The sequence below is a fragment of the Tamandua tetradactyla genome, chromosome 2, assembly GCF_023851605.1.
Source record: "Tamandua tetradactyla isolate mTamTet1 chromosome 2, mTamTet1.pri, whole genome shotgun sequence".
In the NCBI taxonomy this organism is placed as follows: domain Eukaryota; kingdom Metazoa; phylum Chordata; class Mammalia; order Pilosa; family Myrmecophagidae; genus Tamandua; species Tamandua tetradactyla.
In genome coordinates, this window is record NC_135328.1 from 205,435,945 (window position 1) to 205,461,039 (window position 25,095).

The following is a 25,095-nucleotide window of genomic DNA, read 5'->3' on the forward strand; positions in this document are numbered from 1 at the left end:
CTTTTTTACCATTCCCTCAAGAAATACTTAAAAATAATCAGCCTGTGGGCATTTCAAGGATACCCATAGGGAAGCCAATCCACATACCACCTCATTCTGCTCCTGCCATCTTGATGTGTCCTGCTCAGACCTGGCTGATGTTGCTAGGGGAATTCTACTGGGAACTGAAGAGAGTCCTTATGGAGCAGGTGCAGGGCCATGGGAGGAGCTTCTCTCCTTGTTTCATGAACTGACTAAAAGCTTTTCCCAAAGGATTTGTATCAGTGGTTTTCTACCAAGGGTAATTTTGCCTCCCTCTCCCCACTCCCCCACCCACCACTGGGAGACATTTGCAAAGTCTGGGGACATTTTGGATGGCTATGACTCCCAGAAGGGATTATTGATATTTAATCGATAGAGGCCAGGGATGCTTCTAACCATCTTACAATGCACAGGACAGCCCCTACAAAAAAAGAATTGTGGGTTGCAAAACCCTGTTTTATATGACTCTGATCAATCTGCCCAAAGGATACTCAAATATTTCTAGTTTTCCCCAAACTCATGCAGTGTTAATTGATATTTCAGCTGACCCCAGACTTCTAAAACGCCCATTTAACCATTAAAGGAAAGCCTAAACCATCTTTATCATAATTGACTACTGCTTATTGACCATCTGCTATGCCCTGGCCCTTTCCATAAGGAGGTAGGTGGCACAATCATAATCATCCGTATTTCACAGTAAACAAAGTGAGACTCAGAGAGGTTTGGGGACTTAATGAATAGCATACAGATAGTAAGTGACCAAAGCCCACTCACTTTCCGTTCCTCACGTTCCTCTCATATTTGTTACAGTCCTCTTGCTATACATTTCTGATTAAGGTCTCTCTCTTTTTTTTTTTTTTTTTCTGATTATGGTCTCATGTTTTGAAAGTTCAGAATTGAGTGTACAAATGAGGGCACTTTCTATTAACCAGACCATTCCATTAATCCCAACACGCCCTTCCCTGCCCATTTTGGATGAATGGGAATTTCTATGCCTAAAACACATAAAGCTGTACCAGGAGAATGCAGTTCCCTAGAAAAGCTAAATGGCCAACAAGCAAATGGATATATGCTCAAAGTTCATCAAGGGGTCAGGGAAGTGCAAATTAAAGTACTAATTAGACACCTCAGGATAGTCCCAAGCAGACTATGCTACCAGCAGCCCCCAGGGTATGAGGGAAAGGGTATCCTCATTCATTGTTGACGATGAGGAGTGTTAGAATTTTTGCAAAAGCAGTCTGTACCATATTCTAAAATTAAATCCATAGCCTCTTCAACCCAGCAATCCCACTTCTGCATACATATGGATTATGTGACAAGAGTGTTTTATCACAACATTACTCAGAGTAGCAAAATCCTGAAAACAAGTAGATGCCTATCTGAAGAAAATGATTGAATAAATTACCCTCCCCATGGATAATACTTAGCCAAAATGACACCAAGTCTGATAAACAAATTAGTGGGGAGCCCTGGCAGGAGTAGGGAGAGAGGATCTTTGAGAAAGAGCTCAAAGGAACTGTTTAGGATGGGGCAACTGTTGATTGTGTTAGTAGTTACACCATTGTATACAATTACCAAAATTCATTCAATTATACAGTTAAAGTAGGTGAATTTTATTGTATGAGTTCTATGCAACCATACCAGTTACCATGAGGTACTAATGACAATACATAAGAGAAAAATACGTCTAGCAAGATCCCATTAAAAATAAAGGTAGATAATCAACCTAAAAATTTTACAATAGTTAAAAATTCCTGCTGAATCTTCATACTTCAAGATAAGGATACTTGTTCTAGTATTTTTTTTCTTTCTTTCTTTAGTAAACATAACAACGTACAAACACCAACATTCTTACCATATGATCATTCCACTCTTGATATATAATCAGTTACTCACAATATCACCAAATAGTTGTATATTCATCATCACGATCATTACTTAGAACATTTGCATCAATTCAGAAAAAGAGATAAAAAGAAAACAAAAAAATTCATACATACCATCCCCCTTACCTCTCCCTTTCATTGATCACTAGAATTTCAGTCTACTAAATTTAACATTTGTTCCCCCTATTATTTATTTATTTATTTTATTATTATTTTTTCATATAATACTGCATTTATTATCATGCCTTTTTTAATTGTGAAAACTAACCTATATACAAAACAATAAATTTCAAGGCATACCACAACAATTAGCTATAGAACAGATTTCAAATTTCAAAGTTTGGTAGGGGTTACAGCTCCACAATCTTAGGTTTTTGCTTCTAGCTGCTCCAAGACACTGGAGACTAAAAGAAATATCAATATAGTGATTCAGCAGTCATACTCATTTGTTAAATCCTATCTTCTCTGTCATAACTCCACCTTCTCTGATCTTTCTTCCATTCCTTAGGGGTATTTGGGCTATGCCCATTCTAACTTTTTCAGGTTGGAAAGTGCTGCTGTTAATATGTATGGGATAGGCGGATGGAACTCGTTGATGTTCTGGAGAGGCCGGTCCTTCTGGATTTCAGGACTTATCTGGCCTAGGAACTCATCTGGAGGTTATAGGTTTCTGAACAGTAATCATAGTGCATAGAACTTTTGTATAATCTCTGATAAAGCCCAAGGTGTTCTTTGGGGTTGGCAGAAATAGTTTTGGTTGGGGTTTAGCAAACCATGATAAACAGCAATATCCAGCTGAAGCTTGCATAAGAGTAGCCTCCAGAGCTAACATGGATTTTTATTTATTTTTAAATTTATTTTTAATACATATGTTTTACTCATCTGTCCATAAGGTAGATAAAAGGAGCATCAGACACAAGGTTTTCACAATCACACTGTCACATTGCGAAACCTCTGTCATTTATACAATCATCTTCAAGAAACATGGCTACTGGAACACAGCTCTACATTTTCAGGCAGTTCCCTCCAGCTTCTCCATTACACCTTAACTAAAAAGGTGATATCTATTTAATGCATAGGAATGACCTCCAGGATAACCTCTCAACTCTGTTTGGAATCTCTCAGCCATTGACACGTTATTTTGTCTCATTTTGCTCTTCCCCCTTTTGGTCGAGGAAGTTTTCTCAATCCCTTGATTGAGAAAGTCCCACTCATTCTAGGATTTCTGTCCCATGTTGCCAGGAAGGTTTACACCCCTGGGAGTCATGTTCCACATAGAGAGGGGGAGAGCCATGCTTGTCATGTTAGCTGAGAGAGAGAGGCCACATCTGAGCAACAAAAGAGGTTCTCTGGGAGTGACTCTTAAGCATAATTTTTAGTAGCCTTAGCCTATCCTTTGTGGGGTTAAGTTTCATATGTACAAACCCCAAGATTGGGGGCTCAGCCTATTGCTTTGGTTGTCCACCATTGCTTGTGAGAATATCAAGAATTCTTCACTTAGGGAACTTGAATTTTCCCCCTTTCTCACCATTCCCTTAAGGGGACTTTTTTTAATTCACTGTTCAAATCACTCTGGGATTTATCGGGGCATCACTCTGGACAAACCTACAAAATCTCATGCACCACTCAAGGTTCCATGTACTATGATGTTCAGTTAAGCTGTCCACATAAGTTATATTAGGAAATACACTAGTCAAAGTATAAATTTTGTACCAAAAAAACATTTTTTGCTTTAGTCTCACACATAAGTTAAAGTTTGGCAGTATTAGTTACCATGAATTTTCAACACCCTGCAGTATTGACATTCCTTTGTTCTTCCTCATGCAAAAACATTTTTAAATTTGTACATTTAGTCACTATCATTATACACTCTAGTCATTCCTAGATTATACCATCTCAATCTTTATTGTCTATCTTTCCTTCTGATTTCATTTGTGCCCCCAGGCCTCCTCCCTCTATCATTCTCATGTTCAGCTTCATTCAGCGTTTTAACATTATTGTATTACAATTAGGTATTATTGTGCTATCCATTTCTGAACTTTTACAATCAGTCCTGTTGCACAATCTGTATCCCTTCAGCTCCAATTACCCAATATCTACCCTATTTCTATCCCTAATAGTCTGTTACCAACTGAAATTCTCCAAGTTCATTCACTAATGTCAGTTCATATCAGTGAGACCATACAGTATTTGTCCTTTTGTTTCTTGCTAATCGCGCTCAGCATAATGTTCTTAAGATCCATCCATGTTGTTATATACTTCATAATTTTATTCTGATTATAGCTGCATAATATTCCATCATATGTGTATATCACAGCTTGTTTAGCCACTCGTCTGCTGATGGATATTTGGGCTGTTTCCATCTCTTCACAATTGTAAATAATACTGCTGTAAACATTGGTATGCTCATGTCCATCTGTGTCATTCCCTCATGTCGTCTGAGTAGATACCTAGCAATGGTATGGCTGGGTCATATGACAATTCTGTACTTAACTTCCTGAGGAACCACCACACTGTCTTCCACAGTGTACCATTTTGTACCATTTTGTACCATTTGACATTCCCACCAACAGTGGATGTGTGCTTCTTTCTCCACATCCCCTCCAGCACTTGTCATTTTCTGTTTTATTGATAATGGCCATTCTGGTGGGTGTGAGGTGATATCTCATTGTGGTTTTGATTTGCAGTTCCATAATAGCCAGGAAGTTAAGCGTCTTTTCATGTGCCTTTTGGCCATTTGTAGTTCCTCTTCTGACAAGTGTCCGTTCATGTCTTTTGCCCATTTCGTAATTGGGTTGTCTGTCTTTTTGTTGTTGAGTTGAACAGTTTCTTTATATATCCTGGATACTAGACCTTTATCTGATATATTGTTTCCAAATATCGCCTTCCATTGTGTAGACTGTCTTTTTACTTTCTTGATGAAGTTCTTTGGTGCCTAAAAGTGTTTAATTTTTGAGGAGTTCCTATTTATTTATTTATTTTTTCAGTGCTTGTGCTTTGGGTGTAAGGTCTAGGAAACCACCTCCTATTATAAGATTTATAAGATATTTCCCTACATTTTCTTCTAACAGTCTTATGGTCTTAGATCTAATGTTTAGGTCTTTGATCCTTTCTGAGTTAATTTTTGTATAGGGTGTGAGATATGGATCCTCTTTCATTCTTTTGCATGTAGATATCCATTTACTGAATAGGCATCATTTATTGAAGAGACTGTTCTGTCCCAGGTGAGTTGGCTTGACTGCCTTATCAAAGATCAATTGTCCATAGATGAGAGGATCTATATCTGAACAGTATATTCGATTCCATTGTTCAGTATATCTATCTTTATGCCAGTACCATGCTGTTTTGACCAGTGTAGCTTTGTAATACACCTTAAAGTCGGGTAGGATGAGACCTCTGACTTCAGTTTTCTTTCTCAGGATATTTTTAGCTATTCGGGGCATCCTGCCCTTCCAGATAAGTTTGGTGTTTGGTTTTCCTGTTTTTGAAAAGAAAGTTTTTAGGATTTTAATTGGTATTGCATTGAATCTGGAAATCAATTTAGGTAGAATTGACATTTTAACTATATTTTAGTCTTCCAATTCATGAACAAGGTATGCCCTTACATTTATTTAGGTCTTCTGTGATTTCTTTTTTTTTTTATGGTATATTATTTAATGAATTTTTTTAATTAATTAAAAAAAGAAATTAACACAACATTTAGAAATCATTCCATTCTACATATGCAATCAGTAATTCTTAATATCATCACGTAGATGTGTGATCATCATTTCTTAGTACATTTGCATCGATTTAGGAAAAGAACTAGCAAAACAACAGAAAAAGATAGAGAATGATAATATAGAGAAAAAAATAATAAAAATAAAAAAATATATAAAAAAAGGAAAAAAACAAAAAACACAAACAAACACAAAAAAACTATAGCTCAGATGCAGCTTCATTCAGTGTTTTAACATAATTACATTACAATTAGATAGTATTGTGCTGTCCATTTTTGAGTTTTTGTATCTAGTTCTGTTGCACAGTCTGTAACCCTTCAGCTCCAATTACCCATTGTCTTGCCCTGTTTCTAACTCCTGATGGTTTCTGTTACCAATGACATATTCCAAGTTTATTCTCGAATGTCCGTTCACATCAGTGGGACCATACAGTATTTGTCCTTTACTTTTTGGCTAGTCTCACTCAGCATAATGTTCTCTAGGTCCATCCATGTTATTACATGCTTCATAAGTTTATTCTGTCTTAAAGCTGCATAATATTCCATCGTATGTATATACCACAGTTTGTTTAGCCACTCTTCTGTTGATGGACATTTTGGCTGTTTCCATCTCTTTGCAATTGTAAATAACGCTGCTATAAACATTGGTGTGCAAATGTCCGTTTGTGTCTTTGCCCATAAGTCCTTTGAGTAGATACCTAGCAATGGTATTGCTGGGTCGTATGGCAATTCTATATTCAGTTTTTTGAGGAACCGCCAAACTGCCTTCCACAGTGGTTGCATCATTTGACATTTCCACCAACAGTGGATAAGTGTGCCTCTTTCTCTGCATCCTCTCCAGCACTTGTCATTTTTTGTTTTGTTGATAATGGCCATTCTGGTGGGTATGAGATGATATCTCATTGTGGTTTTGATTTGCATTTCTCTAATGGCCAGGGACATTGAGCATCTCTTCATGTGCCTTTTGGCCATTTGTATTTCCTCTTCTGAGAGGTGTCCTGTCAAGTCTTTTTCCCATTTTGTAATTGGGTTGGCTGTCTTTTTGTTGTTGAATTGAACAATCTCTTTATAAATTCTGGATACTAGACCTTTATCTGATATGTCATTTCCAAATATTGATTCCCATTGTGTAGGCTGTCTTTCTACTTTCTTGATGAACTTCTTTGATGCACAAAAGTGTTTAATTTAAGGAGCTCCCATTTATTTATTTCTTTCTTCAGTGCTCTTGCTTTAGGTTTAAGGTCCATAAAACCGCCTCCAATTGTAAGTTTCATAAGATATCTCCCTACATTTTCCTCTAACTGTTTTATGGTCTTAGACCTAATGTTTAGATCTTTGATCCATTTTGAGTTAACTTTTGTATAGGGTGTGAGATACGGGTCCTCTTTCATTCTTTTGCATATGGATATCCAGTTCTCTAGGCACCATTTATTGAAGAGACTGTTCTGTCCCAGGTGAGTTGGCTTGACTGCCTTATCAAAGATCAAATGTCCATAGATGAGAGGGTCTATATCTGAGCACTTTATTCGATTCCATTGGTCGATATATTTATCTTTATGCCAATACCATGCTGTTTTGACCACTGTGGCTTCATAATATGCCTTAAAGTCAGGCAGCGTGAGACCTCCAGCTTGGTTTTTTTTCCTCAAGATACTTTTAGCAATTCGGGGCACCCTGCCCTTCCAGATAAATTTACTTATTGGTGTTTCTATTTCTGAAAAATAAGTTGTTGGGATTTGATTGGTATTGCATTGAATCTGTAAATCAATTTAGGTAGGATTGACATCTTAACTATATTTAGTCTTCTAATCCATGAACACGGTATGCCCTTCCATCTATTTAGGTCTTCTGTGATTTCTTTTAACAGTTTTTTGTAGTTTTCTTTGTATAGGTTTTTTGTCTCTTTAGTTAAATTTATTCCTAGGTATTTTATTCTTTTAGTTGCAATTGTAAATGGGATTCGTTTCTTGATTTCCCCCTCAGCTTGTTCATTGCTAGTGTATAGAAACGCTACAGATTTTTGAATGTTGATCTTGTAACCTGCTACTTTGCTGTACTCATTTATTAGCTCTAGTAGTTTTGTTGTGGATTTTTCCGGGTTTTCGACGTATAGTATCATATCGTCTGCAAACAGTGATAGTTTTACTTCTTCCTTTCCAATTTTGATGCCTTGTATTTCTTTTTCTTGTCTGGTTGCTCTGGCTAGAACCTCCAACACGATGTTGAATAATAGTGGTGATAATGGACATTCTTGTCTTGTTCCTGATCTTAGGGGGAAAGTTTTCAATTTTTCCCCATTGAGGATGATATTAGCTGTGGGTTTTTCATATATTCCCTCTATCATTTTAAGGAAGTTCCCTTGTGTTCCTATCTTTTGAAGTGTTTTCAACAGGAAAGGATGTTGAATCTTGTCAAATGCCTTCTCTGCATCAATTGAGATGATCATGTGATTTTTCTGCTTTGATTTGTTGATATGGTGTATTACATTAATTGATTTTCTTATGTTGAACCATCCTTGCATACCTGGGGTGAATCGTACTTGGTCATGATGTATGATTCTTTTAATGTGTTGCGGGATTCGATTTGCTAGAATTTTGTTGAGGATTTTTGCATCTATATTCATTAGAGAGATTGGCCTGTAGTTTTCTTTTTTTGTAATATCTTTGCCTGGTTTTGGTATGAGGGTAATGTTGGCTTCATAGAATGAATTAGGTAGCTTTCCCTTCACTTCGATTTTTTTGAAGAGTTTGAGCAGAGTTGGTACTAATTCTTTCTAGAAGGTGAAGCCGTCTGGTCCTGGACTTTTCTTTTTAGGAAGCTTTTGAATGACTGATTCAATTTCTTTACTTGTGATTGGTTTGTTGAGGTCATCTATTTCTTCTTGAGTCAAAGTTGGTTGTGCATGTCTTTCCAGGAACCTGTCCATTTCATCTAAATTGTTGTATTTATTAGTGTAAAGTTGTTCATAGTATCCTTTATTACCTCCTTTATTTCTGTGAGGTCAGTGGTTATGTCTCCTCTCCTATTTCTGATCTTATTTATTTGCGTCCTCTCTCTTCTTCTTTTTTTTAATCTTTCTAATTGCCCATCAATCTTATTGATTTTCTCATAGAACCAACTTCTGGTCTTATTGATTTTCTCTATTGTTTTCATGTTCTCAATTTCATTTATTTCTGCTCTAATCTTTGTTATTTCTTTCCTTTTGCTTGCTTTGGGATTAGTTTGCTGTTCTTTCTCCAGTTTTTCCAAGTGGACAGTTAATTCCTGCATTTTTGCCTTTTCTTCTTTTCTGATATAGGCTTTTAGGGCAATAAATTTCCCTCTTAGCACTGCCTTTGCTGCGTCCCATAGGTTTTGATATGTTGTGTTTTCGTCTTCATTCGCCTCGAGATATTTACTAATTTCTCTTGCAATTTCTTCCTTGACCCACTTGTTGTTTAAGAGTGTGTTGTTGAGCCTCCACGTATTTGTGAATTTTCTGGCACTCCGCCTATTATTGATTTCCAACTTCATTCCTTTATGATCCAAGAAAGTGTTGTGTATAATTTCAATCTTTTTAAATTTGTTAAGACTTGCTTTGTGACCCAGCATATGGTCTATCTTTGAGAATGATCCATGAGCACTTGAGAAAAAGTTGTATCCTGCTGTTGTGAGGTGTAATGTCCTATAAATGTCTGTTAAGTCTAGCTCATTTATTGTAATATTCAAATTCTCTATTTCTTTACTGATCTTCTGTCTAGATGTTCTGTCCATTGATGAGAGTGGCGAATTGAATTCTCCAACTATTACGGTATATGTGTGTATTTCCCTTTTCAGTGATTGCAGTGTATTCCTCATGTATTTTGGGGCATTCTGGTTCGGTGCATAAATATTTATGATTGTTATGTCTTCTTGTTTAATTGTTCCTTTTATTATAGATAGTATCCTTCTTTGTCTCTTTCAACTGTTTTACATTTGAAATCTAATTTGTTGGATAATGGTATAGCCACTCCTGCTCTTTTCTGGTTGTTATTTGCATGAAATATCTTTTCCCAACCTTTCACTTGTTCAACCTATGTTTATCTTTGGGTCTAAGATGTGTTTCCTGTAGACAGCATATAGAAGGATCCTGTTTTTTAATCCATTCTGCCAGTCTATGTCTTTTGATTGGGGAATTCAGTCCATTAACATTTAGTGTTATTGCTGTTTGTATAATATTTTCCTCTACCATTTTGCCTTTTGTATTATATATATCATATCTGATTTTCCTTCTTTCTACACTCTTCTCCATACCTCTCTCTTCTGTCTTTTTGTTTCTGACTCTAGTGCTCCCTTTAGTATTTCTTGCAGAGCTGGTCTCTTGGTCACAAATTCTCTCAGTGACTTTTTGTCTGAAAATGTTTTGACTTTTCCCTCATTTTTGAAGGACAATTTTGCTGGATATAGAAGTCTTGGTTAGCAGTTTTTCTCTTTTAGTAATTTAAATATATCATCCCACTGTCTTCTAGCTTCCATGGTTTCTGCTGAGAAATCTACGCATAATCTTATTGGGTTTCCCTTGTATGTGATGGATTGTTTTTCTCTTGCTGCTTTCAAGATCCTCTCTTTCTCTTTGACCTCTGACATTCTAACTAGTAAGTGTCTTGGAGAATGCCTATTTGGGTCTATTCTCTTTGGGGTGCACTGCACTTCTTGGATCTGTAATTTTAGGTCTTTCATAAGAGTTGGGAAATTTTCAGTGATAATTTCTTCCATTAGTTTTTCTCCTCCTTTTCCCTTCTCTTCTCCTTCTGGGACACCCGCTACATGTATATTTGTGCGCTTCATATTATCATTCAATTCCCTGATCCCCTGCTCAAATTTTTCCTTTCTTTTCCCTATAGTTTCTGTTTCTTTTTGGAATTCAGATGTTCCATCCTCCAGTTCACTAATTCTAGCCTCTATCTCTTTAAATCTACCATTGTAGGTTTCCATTGTTTTTTCCATCTTTTCTACTGTGTCTTTCAATCCCATAAGTTCTGTGATTTGTTTTTTCAGACTTTCCATTTCTTCTTTTTGTTCAACCCATGCCTTCTTCGTGTTCTCCCTGAATTTATTGTTGGTTTTTGAAGAGGTTTTCCATTTCTGTTCGTATATTCAGAATTAGTTGTCTCAGCTCCTGTATCTCATTTGAGCTATTCGTTTGTTCCTTTGACTGGGCCATATCTTCAATTTTCCTGGTGTGATTCGTTATTTTTTGCTGGCGTCTGGGCATTTAATCAGATTTCCCTGGGTGTGGAACCCAGAAGGTTGAAAGGCTTTCCTGTGAAGTCTTTGGGCTCTGTTTTTCTTATCCTGCCCAGTATGTGGTGCTCGTCTGTCTGCGGGTCCCACCCGTAAAAGATGCTGTGGCTCCTTTAACTTTGGAAGACTCTTGCTGTGGAGGAGGGTCGCCAGCCGACGCGGCTTCGGGGAGTGCCAATCCAAATCTCCCAGCCCACACAGGAAACCGCGTGTTGGGGGGGAGTGCCGATCCAAATCTCCCAGCCTGCCCAGGAAGCTGTGTGTGAGGGGGCCGCCAGCCATCGCGGCTTGGGTTAGTGCTGATCCAAAGCTCCCAGCCGGCCCGGGAAGCCGCGCGTTGTGTGGGGGCGCCGGCTGCCGCGGCTTGGGGGAGTGCCGATCCAAATCTCCCAGCCGGCCCGGGAAGCTGTGCGTGGCGGGGGGCGCGATTTCTTTTAACAATTTATTGTCATTTTCTTTGTGTAGGTCTTTTGTCTCTTTAGTTAAATTTCTTCCTAAATATTTTATTCTTCTGGTTGCAATTGTAAATGGAATTTTTTTCTTGATTTCTCCCTCAGATTGTTCATTACTAGTGTATAGAAGCACTACAGATTTTTAAGTGTTGATCTTGTAACCTACCACTTTGCTGTATTCATTTATTAGCTCTAGTAGTTTTGCTGTGGATTTTTCTGGGTTTTCGACATATAGTATCATATCTCCAAACAGTGAGAGTTTTACTTCTTCTTTTCCAATTTTCATGCTGTGTATTTGTTTTTCTTGTCTAATTGTGACTTTCCAACACAATGTTGAGTAACAGTGGTAACAGTGGACATCCTGGTCTTGTTCTTTATCTTAGGGGGAAAGTTTTCAGTTTTTCCCTATGAAGGATGATGTTAACTGTGGTTTTTCATATATTCCCTTTTTCATGGTGAGGAAGTTCCCTTCTATTCCTATCCTTTGAAGTGTTTTCAGCAAGAAAGGATGTTAAATTTTGTCAGATTCCTTTTCTGTCTCAGTGGAGATGATCATGTGGGTTTTCTGTTTTGATTTGTTGATATGGTGAATTACATTAATTGATTTTCCTCTGTTGAACCATTCTTGCATACCTGGGATGAATCCTACTTGGTCGTGGTATATAATTCTTTTAATGTGGTGCTGGATTCGATTTGCAAGAATTTTGTTGAGGATTTTTGCATCTGTATTCATTAGAGAAATTGGTCTGTAGTTTTCTTTTCTTGTAATATCTTTGTCTGACTTTGGTATGAGGGTGATGTTGGCTTCATAGAATGAGTTAGGTAGCCTTCCCTCCTCTTCAATTTTTTTTGAAGAGTTTGAGCAGGATTGGTACTAACACTTTCTTGAATGTTTGGTAGAATTCACATGTGAAGCCATCTGGTCTTGGTCTTTTCTTTTGGGGGAGCTTCTTAATGACTGATTCAATTTCTTTACTTGTGTTTGGTTTGTTGAGGTTGTTTGTTTCTTCCTGAGTCAATGTTGGTTGTTCATGCCTATCTAGGAAGTTGTCCATTTCTTCTACATTGTCTAGTTTATTCGCATAAAGTTTTCATAGTATCCTCTCACTACCTCCTTTACTTCTGCAGGGTCAGTGGTTATGTCTCCTCTTCCATTTCTGATTTTATTTGCATGCTCTCTCTTCTTTTTGTCAATCTCGCTAAGGGTCTATGAATCTTACTGATTTTCTCATAGAACCATGTGCTGGTTTGAAAGGATGTATGTCCTGTAGAAAAGCCATGTTTTAATCAAAATCCCATCTCATAAAGGCAGAATAATCATTATTCAATACTGTATGTTTGAATCTGTAATTAAATCATCTCCCTGGAGATGTAACCCAGTCAAGAGTGGTTTGTTAAGCTGGATTAGGGGAGATGTGTCACCACCCATTTGGGTGGGTCTTGATGAGTTTACTGGAATCCTATAAAAGAGGAAACATTTTGGAGAAAGGGAGATTCAGAGAGAGCAGAATGACATAGCTATGAGAAGCAGAGAGTCCATCAGCGGTTGACATTTGGAAATGAAGAAGGAAAATGCCTCCTGGGATGTTTCATGATGGGACGCCAGGAGAGAAAGCTATCAGATGATGTCATGTTTGCCGCATGCCTTTCCAGATGAGTGAGAAACCCTAACCATTTTCACCATGTGCCTTCTCACTTGAGAGAGAAACCCTGAACTTCATCAGCCTTCTTGAACCAAGGTATCTTTCTCTGGATGCCTTTGATTGGACATTTCTATAGACTTGCTTTAATTGGGACATTATCTTGGCCTTAGAATCGTAAACTACCAACTTATTAAATTTGCCTTTTTAAAAGCCATTCCATTTCTGGTATATTGCATTCTGGCAGCTAGCAAACTAGAACAAACCGACTTCTGGTTTTGTTGATTTTCTCAATTGTTTACATATTCTCAATTTAATTTATTTCTGCTCTAATCTTTGTTATTTCTTTCCTTTTGCTTGCTTTTGGGTTAGTTTGCTATTCTTTCTCTAGTTCTTCCAAGTGGACAGTTAATTCCTTGATTTTTGCTTCTCCTTCTTTTTTAATATGGCATTTAGGGCAATAAATTTCGCTCATCGCACTGCCTTTGCTGCATCCTGTAAATTTTGATATATTGTGTTTTCATTTTCATTTGCCTCGTGATACTTACTGATTTCTCTTGTAATTTGTTCCTTGACCCACTGGTTGTTTAACAGTGTTTTGTTGAGCCTCCATATATTCGTGAATTTTATGGCACTCTGTGTATTATTGGTTTGCAACTTCATTCCTCCATAATTTGAGAAAGTGTTTTGTGTCATTTCAATCTTTTTAAGTTTATTGAGACTTGCTTTGTGACCCAGCAAGTCATGGATTCTTGAGAATGATCCATGAGCACTTGAGAAAAAGGTGTTTCCTGCTGTTGTGGGGTATAATGTTCTATAAATATCTGTTAAGTCTAACTCGTTTATTGTGTTATTCAAATTCTCTGTTTATTTGTTGATCCTCTGTCTAGATGTTCTGTCCATTGATGAGAGTGGGAAATTGAAGTCTCCAGCTATTATTGTAGATGAGTCTATTTCTCTTTTCAGTGTTTGCCTCATGTATTTTGGAGCATTCTGGCTCGGTGCATAAATATTTATGATTGTTCTATCTTCATGCTGAATTGTTCCTTTTATTAGTATATAGTATCCTTCTTTGTCTCTTTTAACTGTTTTACATTTAAAGTCTAATTTGTTGAATATTAGTATAGCTACTCCTGCTCTTTTTCTGATTGTTATTTGCATGAAATATCTTTTCTCAACCTTTCACTGTCAACCTATGTTTATCCTTGGGTCTAAGGATATTTCTTGTTTCTTGCCCTGCCTGTTGGTGCCTTTCTTTTTTCCCTTAGTAGGGTCTATTTAGGTATTATGGAACCCAGTTAGATTTCCCAGACCAAACCAGCCTCCTCTCAGGAGGAAGGTGTCACCTGCATCAGTTTTTTCCTGAAGGTGAGACTCAGCAGATTGAAAGGCTTTCCTATGAAGCCTCTGGACACTACGTTTTTCCTATCCTGCCCAGTATGTAGTACTTTTGTGCCTGCGCGTCCCACCAGCATAAGGTGATGTGGTACCTTTAACTTCAGCAGACTTTCCCTGCTAGGCGTATGGTTGAGACCGAGGGGAGGTTGTGAGCTGTCTTTAATAGCTTCACTTTTCCAGACCCTGTGGTCTGAATTCCTTGGGGGAGGAAATCCACCTGAGCTGGGCCCCACCCCTCTCGAAGAAAAGGCACAGGCTCCTGGCAGACACTCAGACAAGCTTAATTCTGCCTATGCTTAGGGCAGTTGGAGCCTGAGAAACCCTGCAGCTGTATCTAAAGAGTAGTCAAGCCATAGAAATACAGCCACAAAAAAGAAAAGTCCTTTTCAAAGCAGGATCCCTCTTCCTCGGGTTTGCCAATCAAGAGCTTAAGTTGGTATGTTGCTTTGTGTATCTTCAGATCCTGCGTGCCCCCTCCTTTCCTTTCCTTCAGGGCCCAGACCCTTTCATATATTATGTGCTGTCTGATCCCAAAAGACCTGTGTTTTTTTTTTTTTCCCTGTTTTCTTTTTCCATTAGCTGCTTCCCCCTCTGCACCGGGGCAAAAACCAGCAACCTCTGCTTTTACTTGAGGTTCAGCTGAGCTGGGGACCTATTTTTAGTAGTCAGAATTTGTTAATTAATTCCACAATTGTAGCTTAGTTTTGCTCAGCCCCTGCTGCTGGTAAAGTCTCTTTCCTTTCCCCTCTGGGAAGTAGCATGTGGGGGAGGGGCACCAACTGCGGTTTGGGGAACTCACGGTTCTGAGGGGGATCACAGCCAGTCCAGCTTGCCCAAACTGGGGTACGCCATGTGTCCAGTCTCTGACATGATCCCAGCAGTTGTTCTTTATTATTCCTGGCTATTTACTAGCTGCTCTGGAGGACAAACTAAATCCCACACCTCACTGTGCTGCCATGTTGGCCCCCGACCTTGCTCTAGTATTTTTAAGGTACTTAAAAATTAGTGCGTTATTTCATTAAATTCTTATAACACCTATGGAGAAGAAATAGATACACTTCCCTTTTTTCCATATGAAGAAACCGAAGCTTAGTGAGATTAAATACTCACGGTGTCATGTTTGTTAAATAGTCTGAGTTTGATTGTTGTGACTTGTAATCTGCCTCTCTTTCCTCTTAACAGAGGACTCCTATTATTGAATACTTCCTACTTCATAAACATGAGAATAATTATATTGACTTGAGGTGTCATTAATTAAGTTTCTTTAGTGAACAGATACAGCAGATCCAATGGAGTATTAGTAGACTTCTTTTTCGGGGACATACTACCTCCATTCTCTTGACACTTTTTCTTCTAAGTATAGTTTGCTCAATTCCTTCTCTTTTTTTTGGTTTTTTCTTTGCATAGTTATACTGTGTTGTCCTCCTAATCACTGTTCTTTTTCTGTGCATTTTGTTAAAATAGTGGTTTAATTGTTGCCTCCTCTTCCAGAATACTCTTTCAGTCTGACTGCTGCTGCTACCACTGTGATATTTTAAAACAGCAATGTGTGGAATAAGTTGAATAGAATTATACAATGCTGAGTGAACCCTGATGACTTGAGGTGTCATTAATTAAGTTTCTTTAGTGAACAGATACAGCAGATCCAATGGAGTATTAGTAGACTTCTTTTTCGGGGACATACTACCTCCATTCTCTTGACACTTTTTCTTCTAAGTATAGTTTGCTCAATTCCTTCTTTTTCGGGGACATACTACCTCCATTCATATGTAATTATTACATATTATATGTAATAATATTAAGTATAATATTGCTTCTTCAATTAGTAACAAAGGTATCACACTTAACGCAAAGTGTTAATAATAGGGAAACTGTGTGTATGGGGGCAGGGGGAACAATGGGAACTCTGTACTTTCTGCATGAATTTTCTATAAACCTACAACTGCTCTAATAAAATTTAAAAGAAGAAACACTTATGAATGACCACCAATAACTCTGTTCTTCCTGTAACATAAAAGTTCATACCTTCCTTGAAGCAGTTCTGGGAAATCACTGCCTGATGATGTGTGTGGGTTCCTGCCACATCTCTGCTATGGTGGTTCCACTTCTGGGGTCCCTTGCTTCATCTCTCTTCTTTCTCCTTAGTGATACAACAGTCTTAATGCTGATGCCTGATCATTTATCTGAAACATTGGTTTTTATCTTTTTTACTCTGTCCTGGCTTTTTAACCTAGCATTCAAGACCTCATTTTCTGTTACTACTTGTTTCAGTTTGCTAGAGCTGTCGGAATGCAATATACCAGAAATGGATTGGCTTTTTCAAAGAATATTTATTAAGTTTCAAATTTAAAGTCTTAAGCCATGAAAATGTCTGAATTAAGGCATGGAGAGAAAGATGCCTTGACTCTGAAGAAAGGCTAATGGCATCCAGGGTTTCTTTGTCACATGGGAAGGCATATGACAACATCTGCTGTCCTTGTCTTCCCGTTTGTGGTTTCAAACAGCTCTCTTACCTTCTGTTTCCAATGGTTTTCTAAGTGTCTGTGGTTCCTCACTTAACTTCTTCAGGGCAGACTCTGGGGTTTCATCTCTTAGCTTGGCATCTCCAAACGTCTGTGTCTTGGTTTCATGTCTCTGCTCTCTGTCAGCTCTCTCCAAAAATGTTTCCTTCTTAAGACTCCAGTATGCTAATTAAGACCCACCTTGAATGGGTGGGGTCACACCTCCATGGAAATGGTCTAGTCAAAATATCCCACCCATAATAAGTCTGCCCCCACAAGGTTGGAGTAGGATAAAGAACATGACTTTTCTGGGGTACATAACAGTTTCAAACCAGTTCCGATCTAATGTATCCTTGGTTCAAGAAGGCCAATGAAGTGTATCAAGTATGGTATCCAAGACACCATGATATAACAAGCACAAGAAAACCTATGAAATGTTATGTTTGATTCTTTTAAAAAATTCAGTTGAATATCAGGATTTAAAAAATATCTGCCAATATGTTAGCAATAGTTTTCTCTAGGCAGGAAAGGTAATAAATAAATCTATTGGAATTTAAAAAATTACTATTTCAGTAAAAAAATATTTTTTTTCAGTAAAACAATTACTATCTCCAAAGGTTGCTAGCTGGTGGACTCTGCTTCTCGTGGCTATGTTGTTCTGCTCTGCTCTCTGTGAATCACTACATGTGAGTATCAAGTATCATGGGTCTTGATACTCTTAAAGAATAATTGCTCTCTGACCTTTCCCGATTAATCACTCTGTTCCCAAAATAGAAAATCCTCAGTAGCAATCTCAAGACTATGTTTACTATCTTTTTCCTTTTCCTAAAATGTCTTTTCCCCTTTCTTTCCACTTAGGCAACTTACTCTTTTTTTCAGAATTTGGCCCAATTCTCAATTTCTTCATAAGGGTTTGCTTGCCTAATCATCAGTGCCTTTGATCTTTCTTGTACCTAATCGACTCCCTACTCTGATGTCTAAACCACCTAGTGCTTGCTTTATCACTTCACTTGGAATTATGTTATCCCTGCAGCTAAATTTTGATTGACTACAATACAGTAACAGTATTTTAAGCTTCGACTGTACATAATATAGAATTGACTGGGCATGAAGTAGATAATTCAGTTACACTGAATAACATGAAGTAGATAATTCAGTTACACTGAATAAATGACTTTTAATAAATATTTATCATTTTTATTATCCTGTTTTTCTAGGCTTAAACTATCTTTTGGAGGTAGAGATAATTGAAGGTTTTTGTTTTGTTTTGTTTTTGCTTGATACAAAACATAGCTTAAAGTTTTAAACCTGAAAAAACTGTCTTAGTTGATATAGGTGATTGAAAGAGGTGCAGTGGCTTACCCCCTTTTCCCAATAAGCTTTATTTAATTTTTTTAAGCTTTATTTTTTATTTTCTTATAAAAGCAATACTGTCTCATTGCAGAAAAACCTGAAATAGTAATTTTTTAAAATTCCAATAGATTTATTTATTATCTTTCCTGCCTAGAGAAAACTATTGCTAACATATTGGCAGAAATATTTTAAATCCTTATATTCAACTATGAATTTTTGAAAAGTATCAAACATAACATTTCATAGGTTTTCTTTTGCTTGTTATATCATTGTGTCTTGGATAATTTGCAACTTCATTTTTTTATTGAGGCATAAATTTCATGTCGAATTTACTTTTTTGCATACCATTGTATAATTATTCAGATGTATATAGTCGTGTAATTGTTACTACAGTCAAGATATAGAAGAGTTATATAACCCCAAAAAAATCCCCTTTGTGCAACTTTGTACTCTTCCTCTCCCCCCATGCCCAGCCCCTCACAATCATTGATCTCAGTCCCTCTAGTTTTGCCTTTTCCAGAATATCATTGTTCTAGTTTGCTAGCTGCCGGAATGCAGTATACCAGAAATGGAATGGCTTTTTAAAAGGGGAATTTAATAAGTTGCTAGTTTACAATTCTAAGGCTGAGAAAATGTCCCAATTAAAACAAGTCCGATCTAAGGCATCCAGGGAAAGATACCTTGGTTCAAGAAGGCCAGTGAAGTTCAGGGTTTCTCTCCCAAGTGAGAAACTCGAACATGGTCATGGTTCCTCTCTCATCTGGAAAGGCACATGGCGAATACAGCGTCATTTGCTAGCTTCTTCTCCTGACTTCCTGTTTCATGAAGCTCCCTGGGAGGCATTTTCCTTCTTCATCTCCAAAGGTTACTAGCTGGTGGACTCTGCTTCTAGTGGCTATGTTCTGCTCTGCTCTCTCTGAATCACTCTCATTCTCCAAAATGTTTCCTCTTTTATAGGACTCCAGTAAACCAATCAAGACCCACCCAAATGGGTGGATACACATCTGCCCTAATCCAGTTTAACAACCACTCCTGATTGTGTTACATCTCCAGGGAATGATCTAATTACATACAATATTGAATAGGGATTATTCTGCCTTTATGAAATGGGATTTTGTTTAAAACATGGCTTTTCAAAGGTACATACATCCTTTCAAACAAGCACAGTCATATGTATGGAATCATTTTGAGTGTCACTTCCTTCACTTAGCATTTGAGATTCATACAGGTTATTGCATATGTGATTAATTTGTTCCTTTTTATTGCCTAGTAGTGTCCATTGTTGGAACATACCATTGTTTATCTAGTTTCTGGGTTTTGGTAATTATAAAGTTGCTATGAACATTCCTGTAGGATTTCATACAAACATAAGTTTTCATTTCTTTTGGTAAATTCCTAGCTATGGGATAGGTGGGTTGTATGGTAAATTTATGGTTAGCGTTATTCGAGAATGCCAAACTGCCTTCCCGTAGCTGTACCATTTTGCATTTATACAAGCAGTATATGAGAATTTAAGTTGCTCCCCATCTAATAAACACTTGATATTGTCAGCTTTTTAAATTTTAGTGATTCCTAATGCTTATATGGTGGTATCTCATTGTGGTTGTGATTTGTTTCCCAAATGAGTAATACTGTTGAGCATCTTTTCATGTCCTTATTTGCCATTTGTATGTCTTCTTTGGTAAAGTTTTTTATCACATATCTTTTGTTCTGATTTCATTGGGTGATTTGTTTTCCTACTGTTATGTTTTAAAAACTTTTATGTGATCTAGAGACAAGTCCTTTACAAAAATTTTCTTCTGAACTGTGGTTTGAATTTTCATTCTCTTAATAGTGACTTTTGCAGAGCAGAATTTTAAAATTTTAATGGTGCCCAGCTTATCACTTATTTTCATTCATGTATTGTGCTTTTGCTGTCATATATAAAGAAATTTTTGCAAAACTTCAGAACACAAAGCTATTCTGTTATGTTGGTTTCTAGAAGTTTATAGTTTTATGTTTTATATTTATGTCTATGAGCCATTGTTAGTTAATTTTTGTAGATCATTCAGGGTATGGATCAAGATTTTTTTTTATGAATATCCAGTTATTCCTGCTGCATTTGTTGAATAAATTATCCTTTCCCCATTGAATTTCCTTTGCACTTTTGTTGAAAATCAGTTGATCAGATAAGTGTGGGTTCTGTTCTGAGTCTTGAAATCAGGTAGTTTGAATTTTCCAAATTGTTTTTCATTTTCAGAATAATTTTGGCTGTTCTAGTTTCTTTGCCTTTCCATATAAATTTTAGAATCAGCTTTTTCATTTCTGTCTAAAGAAAAGGTACAGGATTTCTGTTGGGATTGCATTAAGCCTATAGATCATTTGGGAAAAACTAGTATCTTAGCAATATTGAATCTTCAAGACATGAGCATGATATATATATATATCTCCATTTATTTTGATTCTTTTTAGATTTTGAAATTTAGATTTTAGAGATCTTTTATAAGTGGTTTATACATGTGGATCTTACAGCATTTTGTTACATTTTTACCTAAATATTTCCTGCTGTGGATTTTTTTGGGGGGGTGCTATTATGAATGGTACTTAAAAACATTTTAATTTTGTGTTGTTCATTGGGAGTATATGGAAATACATTGGTTTTTGAATATTGATACTGTATCCTACAATCTTGTGAGATTTACTTATTGTGGTAGGTTTTTTTATAGATTCCTTATGATTTATAGATTTTGTGGTATAGATTTTTGTGGTAGCTTTTTTTTATAGATTTCCTTATCATTGTGAACAGAGTTTTCTTTCTTTCCATTTGCATGATTTTCATTTCTTTTTCTTGTTTATTCTACTGACTAAGACTTCCAATGTGATTTAGTTAGGAATGGTGAGAGTGAACATTTATGAATTGCCCTCAAACTTAGGCGGAAAGCATTCAATCTTTCACCACTAAGTAGAGTTTTGTAGATGCCCTTTTTCTAATTGAGGAAGTTCCCTTCTGGGCATTAAAGTTATTTGCTATAAAAGATTGTAAAGAGGGTTATTATGACTAAAATATTTTCACCTGTCCTAAAATATGAATAAAATTTTAATGCAATTTTATTGAGATATATTTATACACCAAATAATCCATCCAAAATATACACTCAATGGCTCACAATATCATCATGAATAAATGTTTAAAAGTTTACTTCCTGATGCAAAGGGCAATCCATGGTTTTAAAATGTTTGATATATATTGCCAAATTGTCCTTAAAAATGTATCAGATGATTTTCCCACCAGTGAAGTATAAAAATACCTACGTTCTAGGATTCTTGTCAATATTTTGAAGGAAGTGGGTGTAATTTTTTTTTTCCATGGGCAGACACCAGGAATTGAACCCAGGTGTCCGGCATGGCAGGTGAGAACTCTGCCTGCTGAGCCACCGTGGCCTGCCCTATTTTAACAAGTAAATGGATTTAATTATTTCTGTGACTGGTTCATAATCATTGTAATTAATTTGAGAAATAATAAGATGCTAACCTTTACAATTGGTATAATGGTACTGTCTTTTTTGTTGCCTTTCTAGGAACTTTTTAGAAAAGTTCGAAGCATCTTAAATAAATTGACACCACAGATGTTCAACCAGCTGATGAAGCAAGTGTCAGGACTTACTGTTGACACAGAGGAGCGGCTGAAAGGAGTCATTGACCTGGTCTTTGAGAAGGCTATTGACGAACCCAGTTTTTCTGTGGCTTACGCAAACATGTGTCGATGTCTAGTAACGGTAAGAAGAGAGGAAGGAGTAAAACCAGAAATCTCCAAGAGGTATATTCTCCCCTCACTACACATTCTTCCCAGAAGTGTTATTGGGGCAACGTAAAGGGGAGAATATATTTTTTAGTTCTTATTAACTAATGTAATACCCTCATTGTCTGAAAAGAATCTTGCTTTATTAAAATGTGTACTCACCTTTGGAGGGAGTATGGAGATAAACTGAAATAGGCATGATACTGTTCACTTATATCAAAAGTAAGAAAAATTGAGTAAGGTCTAAATAATGTAAAATTGCTATCATGGGCAACCAGATTTTCCTGGTGTGTCACCCTACACAGATAAGGCAAATGCTTAATTTCATATTTAATTATATTCAAAATTGAACAAAAAATGTTTCTTCTCATTTGAGCCTCTATGTGAATAAAAGGATAATTGTTTTGTAGTTAAAAAGAGTTCAAACTGATAATTTCACCTCTTTGAAACCATTAGATTTCTTTCTCTTTACATTGTCCACAGCCATTTAATCTTTACAGCCTATCAGATTAGGGCAAAGGCAAAATGGGAAGCCAAAGAACTTCTGATTAGTGTACATTGTCCTCCTTTGTTCTGCAGACATGAAACTGCCATGTACCATCTGTATTTTCTCTTCCTGTTATTGTTACCAAGGTACTTGTGTTTGAAATGTGTGTTTCCCTTTAAAATTTAGGTTTTTCTTAATTGTCACAACTCATTGTCATTGTGCCTCATTTCTTAGAAACAAGCAATGAAATCACAAAATTCTGTCATTCTACCAGTGTTTGTTGAGTACCTATGTCAAAGGTAGGTAAATCTGTTTAGGATTGAAAAAATTGCATCCTCTCTTTTTAAAGAACTCAAAATCTATATTGAGAAATACATAATTTACAAGAAAAAAATCACATATAAGGTGTCTTTGAGATTGCAATATCTTGACACCTAAAAAAATTGTTTAAACCAAAAAAATCAAGTGATAGAAAAAGAAATCACCTTTATGAAGCAAATAGAATTTGAATTAAACCATGTACAAGATAAGGAAGATGGTATTCCAGGCTTTCCAGGCAGATTCAAGTCTAAGGCAGCAAATGTGGCTTAATTGTTACCGACACTGACTTTGGAGTCTCATAGTCTGCCACTTGCTAACTTTATAACCTAAGAATAGTTATTTAACCTCTTTAAGCCCCAGTTTTTAATCCTTAAGATAAAGTTAATCCACACACTTTAAAGATTATATATACACAAATACACACACATGCACACAAAGTGTGTTGTGGGTGCACGGGTGCTTCAGTGGTAGAATGCTCGCTTGCCATGCATGGGACCTGGGTTTGATTCCTGGGCTCATGCAATCAAAAAAAATAAATAAATAAGGATATTGTGCACATAAAGTTCCTAGCTTGATATTAGGCCTGTAGTAAGCCCTAAGGAAGTCCTAAATAAGCCATAAATAACCATGTTGGTGGAGAATAAGAACCTAGGGGTTAGATGTGTAGGTTTTAAATCTGGCTATAGAATGAGGATATTAACAGAAACCATCTGTTTAGCACCTACTGGGTTGCAGTTGTAGAGATGTTTTATATACATTATTTTAATGATTATTATAACCCTGAAAAATCAGTACTTTTAGCTCCATTTTATTGAACCAGAAGCTGAGGCTTAGAAAGAATAACTTTCAAGATCATATAAGTAGTAAGTAGCAGTGCAATAAATAACACTCCAGGACTGTTTAACTCAATCACTTGTACTTTTACCCAATGCCATTTTACCTTCTAAAGTGCCATAATTATCTAAAGCAAACAAATTCTCCATCTCATGCCCCTCGTTTCCACTGTAGCTGCCATGACACCCTGTGGTGACACATTAGTGGTCACACATCCTGTGTTATATTTATCCTTATATACTGAAGCTTTTATTTCTTTATCATAAATTCCCCAAAGTTGTATCATATACCAAAAGGTATAGGTTTTTAACCTTTTAAACTTTTAATTGAAGTATAGCAGACATACATGCTGTCTGGGGGAAAAAATCCCTGATTTTGTAGCATTTAATGATGTATATACTCAGGTTATGGCTGATTTTAAACTGCTAACAATTTCACAACTGACTTGCAAAATTCCTGGCTTATTTAACAATTGTCTCTCACAAGCCAATATGAGCTGGCTTCAGCACACCACCACAACATGCATACGAAAAAGTATACAACTCATAAGGGTACAGTTCAATATATTTCAGCAAAATGAACATACCTTCCACCCCAGGTGAAGAAATGGAAGTATACCGTGCCTTCTTCCTTTAAGGTAACCACTGTCTTACCTTCTACACCTTAGCTAATTTACTTTTGAGGTACTGAGAACCTAAAATTAAATGATGGCGCTGGAAACACAGCCTTAGCTTCCTACTACAAACTAAACACAAAAATCAAGCAAACACAATGGGTAATGCAGCACTAAATATGAAAAGCTAGATTTTTAGAAGAAAATAAGGAGACTGTCTTCACAAACTTAGTGTAGGGAAGAAAGACTCAATATGAACAATCCATAAAGGAAAAAGGTATCAAATTTGACTGTTAAAATTTACAGTGTTTAGTGCAGCAAAGGATAACATAATTTTTTAAAAAGATAAAGCCACAGCCTGGGAGAATATATTTAGAATGCGTATAAGTGACAAAGCATTAGAATCTAGAATATTAAAAAAATAAATCCAGCAAACAATAAGAAAAGAACATTCCCATATGGATAATTCATAGACATAGAAATTCATCATCTGATTGACCTATGGAAAGATACTCAGTATTATTCATTATTAAAATGACAAGATAAACCACAATTCTGTACAATTCATACATATTAAGAGAAAATGAATTCATTTTTAAGTGTTAGCAAAGATCAGTACAATCACTTTAGAGAGAAATGGGCAATAATGTTGAAGATGCTCATGTACTAGTCCCCAGCAATTTTACCTCTTCGAATATACTAAGAAATTCTCAGATGTGCTCAAGAAATCATATATAAGACTATTTGTGTATCGGTTTTAGTGATGAATAACCAATTAATAAGGATATACTACAATTTATTTGATCAGTGGATTTTAAATAATAATATATA

General features: G+C 36.5%; 1 protein-coding gene across 18 annotated transcripts in view; it reads left to right on the top strand.

Annotated features, from left to right (window-relative positions):
- The window catches only part of EIF4G3 (eukaryotic translation initiation factor 4 gamma 3), a 373,254-nt gene that overhangs the window by 274,208 nt on the left and 73,951 nt on the right, over positions 1-25,095 (top strand). For 9 of the 18 annotated variants that reach the window (XM_077150955.1, XM_077150957.1, XM_077150961.1 and 6 more), the window contains 2 exons: positions 17,496-17,564; positions 21,789-21,986. In XM_077150955.1, the coding sequence (XP_077007070.1) occupies positions 17,496-17,564; positions 21,789-21,986 (267 nt within the window). The remainder of the gene's footprint in view (positions 1-17,495; positions 17,565-21,788; positions 21,987-25,095) is intronic. The other 9 variants (XM_077150966.1, XM_077150973.1, XM_077150962.1 and 6 more) reach the window with 1 other exon arrangement.